This window comes from Theobroma cacao, chromosome 10 (assembly GCF_053813885.1).
Source record: "Theobroma cacao isolate CCN51 chromosome 10, ASM5381388v1, whole genome shotgun sequence".
Lineage (NCBI taxonomy): Eukaryota > Viridiplantae > Streptophyta > Magnoliopsida > Malvales > Malvaceae > Theobroma > Theobroma cacao.
In genome coordinates, this window is record NC_142648.1 from 6,289,712 (window position 1) to 6,300,056 (window position 10,345).

General features: G+C 32.2%; 1 protein-coding gene across 1 annotated transcript; it reads right to left on the minus strand.

Moving 5' to 3' along the window:
* Positions 1-5,170: 5,170 nt before the first annotated feature.
* LOC148760310 (ribonuclease 3-like) lies at positions 5,171-6,293 on the minus strand. The gene is made up of 2 exons (XM_088802668.1): positions 5,930-6,293; positions 5,171-5,614 (listed from the first exon to the last, which is right to left on the minus strand). Exons 1-2 carry the CDS (start codon positions 6,170-6,172, stop codon positions 5,186-5,188), a joined length of 672 nt encoding a protein of 223 aa, XP_088658794.1. The 5' UTR covers positions 6,173-6,293; the 3' UTR covers positions 5,171-5,185.
* Between the last annotated feature and the right edge of the window lie 4,052 nt (positions 6,294-10,345).

Here is a 10,345-nt window from a genome sequence, read left to right on the forward strand (position 1 = left end):
AATGAAAACATGCCGACTAAGATATATAGTATTGGACATGTTGTTGGATATGGATGGGATTATTTGTCAAATGATTACAAAGTGATTCACCAGCGGACTTATCTGGATTTGGAGAAGAATACTTTTAAATGGAGGGTATTAAAATGGGAAGATGTTGAGGCCTTTAAAGACATAGCAATTTGTAATGATGCCAACAACACGTGTAAATGGTGTTTGTTATTGAGTGGCATTCAAGCTTCTTCACTACCATAGGGTCCTTGCATTTCACTATGGCAATGAAGTATTCCAATTTATAAATTGGTCAACTATTCTTGAACCTCAAAATTCAAGTGGGGAACTGCGCTTCGACAACTAGATGATAGTATCTCTTTATAGATTTCTCATTCTGATAGACGAAAATACAAGTAATGATACTTGGGAGTTGAACAATGCAGGGTAATATTGGACCAAATTATAAAGTATTGGTCCTCTCTCAAGAGTTGAGAGGATGTTTGAGTTTTTCAACAAAAAGATTAATCATAGAAATTGTAAGGTATTTGTAGAGGCTGTAAGTGAACACTTATTACTTTACGACCTTGATGCCTAAGAATTTAAAGATCCCAATATTAAATTGAGGGACGTTTTGCATCTTATACACTTATGAGGAGAGTCTTGTTGTTATCAGAAGAGATTATATCCAGTAGCAAATAACCCAATATTAGTGATGAAGTGATAGTTCATAAAGGCTGGAGGAACAAGTCAACTTGGATATCCCTACATCTTTTCTTCTTTGTATGAAAGTATATCTCCAAAAATATTAGTGATTAGCTTTAATATTCATTATAAAGTTTATCTAGAATTAATAATTTTTTCTTTAAGTTGATCATGGTTTTGCTAATTGACTAAATACTTTTTCAACCATAGGAATAGGGATGATAGACCATCCACTATCATTCAAGGCTGCCAAAAGCAGAATAAAGCCACTTCTAATAGTATTCCATTATACACCTTCCTTGAACAGCCCGAGACTATAATGTATTACTACCATACCAGAATATGATTGCCAAATGGCTAAATGATATTTGGTTCATCCATTCACCAAAGCACTAACTGCAGGTATTAGTATTACCAATGAGATTTAGATTAGAGAAAAACTCAAATTGCCCAAATATCAATCTGCCCACAGACTAAATTTATATATCCACATTCCACTTCATTTAGGTCAACTGAATTGCTAGTAAAATTGTCATTCCATCTTCCCCACTTTCCAACCTAAAATTCCTTGGCAATATCATGATTGTTTAGATCTAAGATAGACCATATCTCTTGAAAAGTTTCTTGCTAATGATTAGAAAACTTAGAGAGGTTAAAAGAAGTGAATAATGAGGTTCTGCATATTAAAGCATGGCCCTTCAAATTCAACAAGCACGAAAACACCAAAGAGTTATGAGAATAGATGGAACGCAATGCATAAGTGAAGAACGCAAAATCATCAACTATCTAGCTTCTTCTTAATCAATGCAAAATGGTCATTTGCCACTTGGGGATAAAATGGAAATTTTAGAAAAAAATTTTTGGCCCCATTTAACTTATTGGAGTATGATTTGAGTATTGGAGTATAATTTGAGGGTTTGGTAGTGAAAAAGTTTAATTCCGGTGATTTCTAGAGTGTAGGGGTAAAATCGTAATTTTTTCACTCGAGGACAAAATTTGAGATTTTGAGAGAATTTAGATCACATTTGACAAATTGGAGAATGATATGAGTATAAGGGATGAAAAATATGTCTATGGGCAATTTTTCAGTTTTTGGGGCAAAAATGTAATTTTTGACTTTTACGGGGGCAAAAGTGTAAATTTCAAAAAAATTACTCCACCAAGACTTTGGATAAGTCTGAGAATTTTATCTAAGTTATGGATATTTGAAGGAATTTAAGTGGTAGAGAAAGAAAGCTTAATAGTTAAGAAATAAAAATGGGCCAAAGAAATGGTGACACATGGCATGTTAATATCTATTTATTTTTTTAGCTTTAAAATCAGCAAAAATCAGCTTATTTCTTCATTTTGGCCGGCCACCACATGAAGTGAAGAAGAACAAAGAAAGAACAAAAACTTAGGTGGGAAAATTGAAGAAAAAGTGTGGGATTTCAAGGAATCAAGCAATCGAAGGTAAAATTTCTTGATTTTGACTTGTGACCTACCTTTCCCATGCTTTTCTCCTTATTTTCCATGGTTATATTTCATGTTTTCATTGTGAATTCATGGCTGCCCAAATGGGTATGGAGAGAGAATGAAGTTAGATTAATTTGATTTTAAGTTATGTTAGTGTTTTAAGTTAGTTTAGCATATTTAGAAACAAAACAACAAGAAAAGAATTCATTTTCCTTCATTACCATTATTGGCCGAATTTTTTAGGGAAATATTGGCTGCTGATCTTGATGTTTAATTGAGGAATTATGATGAATAATGATGAATTATGAGCCTAGAAAAATAATGAGAATTTTCGGAGCAAAAATACGAATTTTTACCCACTAGGGGTATTTTCGTAATTTACTGTCGGGACTGATAATTTGCACCACACTGAGGGACATTAAGTCAATTTGGGTGCAATTGAGGTATAGAAACTGAAAAAAAAATTAATTTGGAATTTAAACGGATGCGTATATCGATTTATTGGGTAAAAGATCGAAATAGGCTAACATCGCGTTTAGGCAAAATTTAGACATTTTGCACTTCATATCATGCATTAGTAGTATAAATTAGTTTATTTTGGTTTAGTACCAAAGTAGTAAACCTCTTAATTGTGCAATTTGTCAAGGTGGTGAATCTTCTGGCAAGGGCAAAGAAATCGCACCCGAGGAGTAATAGTTGGAGTACTCGAATTTAGTTTTCGAAAATTGTGAGTAAACTTATTATCGTCTTAATTATCTAGAGTAGTTTTATACAATTGTGTGATTTTATGAAAAATGGGTTTAAATGGTAAATTGCTATGTTTTAGGAAAAATTATGATTTTATAAAATGATTTTATAAATTTTCTGAAAAATTGAATACTGGTTTTGAAAATAGAGTAATTGGAGACTGCCTGCTTGTGTTGTAAATTTATGGTTTTAAATTAAATGGCTTATGACAATATATGAGCATGAATGGCTAACTGATTTTTGGTGCTAGAATTATTTGTATTGTGTATTCAGCCTTGAGAGGCTAAGTTGCGATAAATTGCCATGTCATGCAAAAAAAAATTTTATAAATCAGGTGGTGGATAAAATAATCCATAGCTACTGCAGTGGTGGGGGGTTTTGTGGACCAGCCTATTAGAGGGGCACGGTAAACACCTTTATATTCTCACCTTGGTCGTAGAGGAGCGTAGGATATCTCTTGAGGTGGGCTTTTTGAGTGCACTTCACGTGGACCACCGCGTGAGAGTGAGACTCAGCCAACGCCAAGGAACGGTTATGTTGTCAAAATAAAAACAAGTTTTATGATTATATAAAATTTTTTACAACCTTGGTGGACTCAGTTGGATACCCCTAGTCTAGGTGTCCCCGAGTACAGGATTTGGCATGAGCCAAGTTTTGAGTAATTCACGAGCCATATTGATTATTTGGTTGAAATGAATATTCGTGATGTGAAAAATTTGCTGAAGTTAATCATTTTTAATTGTCTCCATTTACTCGCCTTTAGATAGTTTAGATGGTGTCTGTTTACTTACTGGGATTTTATAATCTCACCACCCTCAATTCCCCACATTTCAGGTTCGGGATAGCCGGTAGATAGCTGATTGCATCAATGACTTCAATTAGCCTTGCATTGACAAAATTATAAGTTCATAGACTCGCATCTTATTGGTTAGTTGGGGGGCTCACGTGTCATTGTAAAAGTAATTTTGTACTTTAGTTATTTGATTTAAAATATGTATGAACATATTTAGCTTTTACATCATGTTTTTGGTGGGTTTTGGTATTTTCAAAGAAAAATAACGAAAATGCCCCTGTGAGCCAGAAAATAATATTTTATTATTTTTATTTGAAAATGACTTATGATTTCTTGAAATGCGAGATTTAATAACTGTCGCTCATCGGGGAGATGCGGAACCTGATGCTAAGCCTTGCGGGGTTCCAATCGGCATTCGGGGTAATGAGTGATATCGGGATGTCGCGGCGGTTGTCACGTGCCGAAAGAGAGTTCCGGGTCGTGACATTTTTCATAAAAAATTTTATTATTTAATTTTAAATTCATAAAAATTTTTAGTTTTCTCATTAATGAGATGCAACATTTGATGATTTAATCAGATTATTTTCCTTTTTCTTTTTTTTTTTGGCATCAACTTAAAATTAGATAAACCTTAATCTGTTTTACGCTAACTTGGATGGACTTCAAATATTTGACTATTTAACATCAATTATTACTAATTTTATTTAATTAAGTGATTTGAATTTAGGTAGTGAATTTGGTGATTCGAATTTGACAAAATTATTAGCTATTCATGAAGCTTTCCTTGTTTTTGCTTCTTGTGTGTAATTTAATTCTACTAAATTATGGGTTGAAAGCGGCTTTATTAATACGGTATTGTGGCGTACTTGTCATGAAGATGCTCCATGGAAATGTAGACTGCTGATTATCAAGATGGAGCAGTTGCAAAAGAGAATTCATCATTGGAGAATTACACACGTATTGGGAGAGGCCAACAGTGTTGCTGATAGTCTTGCAAAAAAGCTTATGAGTCAGAGTATGTGGATTATAGGTGGCGGATGATTTAAAGCATGAAAAGAGGTGGAAAACGGACGCAGTCTTGTAATAGAGTACTTGATGGTACCAATGTGTTTGAATTTGATTTTATATTGACGAATTATGTGAGTTAATTTTGGCAGCATTGGGTTACATTCAAATTTAATACCGTCTAATTTTGAACATATCTTGTCCATCGAATTGATTGCTGTGCTGGGAACTATTATTATTGTGATCTTGGATAGTAATGTTGCGGTTCAGACAGTACCATGACAGGGTTAAATTAATTTTGAACTACCAAAGCCCAAATAGATATCTTAGAGTAATCGTGTGAAAAAATAAGCACATTTATATGAAAAATTAAGCAACATTTATATGTATTTTTAAGGCATAAAAAGGAGCCGCTAATTAATTTTTTTTTTAATTTGATAAATTTATTAATAGTATGTATTAATAATTTACATAATTAATAAAAGAAAACTTTTAAGCGTAAGTAATCATCTGTGAATTACAAGTATTGGCATATACTTCCATAGTTTTGTTGCAGTCTAAAAAACTGACACCCACGATGTCCACACAGACAGCAACTTCTGACAAAAAGGAGGTTCCGTTGAATGAGTTTACACAGCGAAGAATAACACTTTTTCCTCCCACCTGGTTTTGTATTATGTTTCTGATATAATTTATATTGTATGACGTTGCCCTTTTTATATTGTTATTTATAAAGGCATTATTCAAATCAATTCTAAAAAGTAGTTGTATTGTCGTCGAAAAATACCAAAGTGGGGCTTGACTTTGGCAGCTCCCATGAGCTCGCCATTCGTGATCCCACAATCCCATATTGTTGGGTAGGGACAGAGTGGGCCACCACCTATTCATGTTACTTAGAAGTTGTGGTCGAAACTGACGAATCTGCAATTAAATATAAAATTAAAATGATACTAACATACTTTTAGGATAGAATTCAAGTAAATACATCAGAAAACAAAATGTTCTAATAATTAAACATTGCGTTATTAACAAAATCAACAATTGAAAATAAATGACAAATATATTCAGGTTTTGTATGCTTAAATGTAATCAGTCACATTAAACTTTTCAATGAAAAGTTTGAAAACGGATGAATGTTTTGATTCAGTTGAAAATAAAATAAAATGAGTTGTGGTAGTAAAGCTCAGAATAAAAACAATAAAAAAACTAACAGAAAAAAGGGGTAGCGCAACATACCGCTGGCTTTGGGTCTTTAACTCTATTTTTATGTGTGCAATATAGTAGTGTGGAGGTAGAGCCAGCACTATCCACCGGCCACAGTCCATGCACAATGACTTCCTCGTTAACATATCGTAACTGTCCACAGTTACGGTATGCACAGTATCCCCGCGGAAATGTTAAAACTATCCATAAATGGTCCTGAGCAGAGATAAACTGAATTAATAAAACTATAACAACCAGAACCACCAAAACCTTCATGTTTGATGCTATGAAGTGAATGAAGCAAAGATTGTGTAAGATAATGCTAATTGAATGAAGAAAAGATTGCGTCAGAGAATGCTAAGCATAAGTGTGCTAGAGAATGCTTAGCAGAAGTGTGTAAGAGATTGCAAGAGAAGATTGTGTGAAAGGTTTCATTCATCTTTCCATTTATATAACTATCTGCAAACTATGAAATGAATTCACCCTCTTTGCATGTATGTCAATTTTGCATGACTCAGCCACTTGTAACTGACTCCACTTATAACTGACTCAACTACTAATATATTTATTTAACTATAACTCAATTTTGCGTGACTCAATCACTAATATATTTATTTAATTAAAGCTCAATTTTGCATGACTCAACCAATCAATTTTAAAGTCCACTTATAACTGACTCAACTACTAATATATTTGTTTAACTATAACTTAATTTTGCGTGACTCAACCACTAATATATTTATTTAATTAAAACTCAATTTTGCACGACTCAACCAATCAATTTTAATGTCCACTTATAACTGACTCAACTACTTATTTAATTAAAACTCAATTTTGCATGACTCAACCAATCAATTTTAATGTGAAATAAAAAAATGAATTAAATAACTCTAACACAAAGATGCCAAGAAAGAATAGTGGAAAACAAAAAGAAGTTTTTAAGTCTTTATGTCTTATAATTCGGGCTTGAAAGATAGCTATCCCTATTTACAATCTCTTTACTTTCCTGACAAGGGAACTCTCAGGCTCAACCACCACGAAAAGTCACACAGCCCTTCACACCACAAAACACATCCAACACATCCAAAAGTCACACAGCACTTCACACCACAAAACACATCCAGCACTAAACACTACTAAAGAACTACTCACATCAAAAGTCACACAGAGCACCAAACACTACTAAAGAACTACTCACATCCAAAAGTCACACAGCCCTTCACACGACAAAATACATCCAACACATCCAGATAAGCACTAAACACTACTAAAGAACTACTCTGGTATTTATAAAAACAGAGTATTTCTCTAGTAATGTTTGGGTGCTATCTGGATGTTTCTTTGGGACTGTGAATCTGCATTGTTTTTAAATTGATTCGGATTGATTGAGTTGGTTGTAAGCGTATAGGATGGGAGTTGTTTTCTGATGTGATTGTATTTAGATGATTTGTGCACAAATCGTGTCGGAGGGCTTTTGAAGTTTGAGAGCTAAGAAGTTTGAGAGAATCTGAGAGGTAGAGAGCTGCAGGTAGAGAGAGAAAACGAGATTGACCTCTGCAGGTAGTGGCAGCTTAAAAATTAAAGAAGATTCTTTCGAGCTAGACTATATATTAGATTTGGTAATTTTGGACACGACATGTTAATACGATACGAGAAGACACGGATTAAGCAGGTTTTAGGTTTAGTCTTAACGTATTTCGTGTATAATCGTATATGATACGTTAAGACACAACACGACAAATACGTTTAAAACATGTTTAAACACGTTTACTTATTAATGTTATCGTGTTTAAACGTGTATAAATAATTTTAAATAATTATTTTAATAACTTTTTTTAATTTTATAGAGGTAATAATGTAATTATTACGATTGAAAATTATGAATGATTTTTTATATTATTAGTATTTGAAGGTTATATGTTAATGATGTATATTATCATATGATATGATAATGAATTTTATGTATGTTATTTATATTAAATTTTATTATATTTGATGTTATTATTATTTTTGTTTTGTAATAATTATTTTTATAATTATAGATTTTAAATTTAAATAATAAAATTATATTTAATTGTAAATATTTTTATTTAATCGTGTTAAACATGTTATTAATCGTGTCGTGTCTATATTGACACGTTTAATAAACGTGTTAATCATGTCGTGTCATGTTACACGTTTATTAAACGTATACGTATACGTGTTTTAAATTTAAAACATAAATATTAAATATGTTGTGTTTATGTTTAGTCTTAATATGTTTCATATCTAATCGTGTCTGATACATTTACGACATGAAAATATTAATTATCAGGTCTACTATAGACTCCTACTTAAAGTTTGTTGGCTGTTTCATAATAGGATTAACTCTACAGCAAAATGGAGAATCTTCTATTTAATTTGGGACAGGACTAGGCTGGGTTCGGACATCTTAGGTATATAGCTTTATGTCCGTGTTAATGCAAGACACCCAAAAGCCAACGTTGGAATGCTACACATATTACACATGATCTAGACAGCTAATATATGTGGAGCAGTTTGTGCATGCTTGAATATTATTACTGTTGGATAACTTTAGATTTTTTTCACTATGGTCCGGATGGTGACTTGTGTGGTACCATTTTGTATCCAGACAACCCAACATCTGAATTTTTGTACTTGGGGTTTCTTTTATTTCCTTTTTGTTTTATATTTTGTAACCATAAAGATCAAAGTATTTACACTTTGACACTCAACAAATAAAATTACATACCTTTCAAAAAATATATATAATAATACAACCACGTCCTATGAAAGTATTTATAAATATATATATATTAATATCTACCTCATGTACGTAGGAGGTCTACAGTCTAACATCTATTTTAGTCTTTTAATATTTTTAAAGGGATATTTTGGGGTTTTGTGCATTAAAGCTTCCAAGTACTCTTTTTTCTCTTTTCTTTTTTTCTTTCTTTTCTTTTTAATTTTTTCCTTATCTTTCTTTCTTCTTTTCTCCCCCACTTCTATCGCCTAGGGTTTTCTTTCACCATTACTATGCTTAATACACAACCGATTAAGCAAATTTGAGACTTCTGATTTCCTTTTTGGTTTGTTTGATTAAGTTAAGTATAACATGCACTTACGAATTAATGGGTTTGTTTTGAAAATGTAGAGGCGGTGGAGGTGGTTGTCATACTGGCGGAGTATGGGATAGAGCCTCATGAATATGTGCATGTTGTCAATGCTTTCAGGAAAAGTCCTTAGGCTTGGCTTGATTTCATGATGAAGTAAGCCCATTCTCTCTCCTTACTAGGTCAAAACACACATTAAAAACTTACAAACAAGTATATAAAACTTTTTAAAAAGAGAATTTTATTTACTTTACTATTTCAAAATTTTTTTAGTTTGAATTTAAATAAAGTTTATATTATTCACTAAATAGTCTAAATTATATTAGGATCATATAAAGTGGATTTTTAGGTACCCATTAAATCATGCCACTTGATTTTTTTTTAAGACATGTAAGTGGTATCATATATTCATCCTGACTAGATGGTTTAACAAGAACACAAAACCCTTAAAATTGGTGGTGAAAGCCAGAGAGAGGTTGGAGCAATGAAGTAATTATTGATGATATAAGTTAATTATTCATTTTAATCTTCGTTAAGGTAAGTTAATTAAGTCAATCAGTACAGGATAAACTAATTACATATCTTTCAAAGAATATGAGGTGGCACTATTTCATGGGTGCTTAAAAACCTACCTTTGAAGATAATTTATTAATCATTCTCAAAACTTCATTGCAAATTTTCATAACCATATAGGTAGAGCATCTGTTGCATCTTGTTCTACTTCAAAAGTGTTTGGTAAACATTGGCACACAAGACTTGGTTGAAGGAAAGGTTAGTACAGGTAAACAATTACCTATGTGAGTTACGATGAAGTGCTCTGATAATTTAATGGTTTTCATCTTGATTATTTTTATTATAGCCCCATCTTACTCGGGTTAAGTGTTTGATAAACATTGGCACATAGGACTTGGTTGAAGGGAGGGTTAATTCAGCTAAATAGTTACCTATGTAAGTTAGGATGAAATATTCCGATAATCTAATAGTTTTCATCTTGATTATTTTTATTGCAACCTCATCTCTTACTTGAGTTGATCATTCTAATTATAAAGGTAGGCATCTAAATTTCATCTCTATTATTTATGTGTAATTAATTGTATAGGCTTTAAACTGTCTTGATAGAGTGAGAAAAGTAGGATGTTAACTTAAGACAAATTGTTTTTAAGTACTCTTTTTGTCATCCTTATTATTTGTGATAATTGCACATCCAACTGTTAGCAAATCTCAACCTTAAGAAGACACCTCAGCTTGTGGAATCGGTTGAGGATAGCAATTCAATAATATTGTAGACACTAATTTTTAAATATGGTAATTAATATTTTTGTTGGTGCTTTTCCTC

Bases quoted from the DNA above. Each gene is read 5' to 3' on its own strand.
- LOC148760310 (XM_088802668.1), bottom strand. From the start codon at position 6,172: ATGAAGGTTTTGGTGGTTCTGGTTGTTATAGTTTTATTAATTCAGTTT. The intron at 5,615-5,929 runs GTATGTTGCGCT...ATTTAATTGCAG, and splicing joins TTAAAGACCCAAAGCCAGCG to ATTCGTCAGTTTCGACCACA.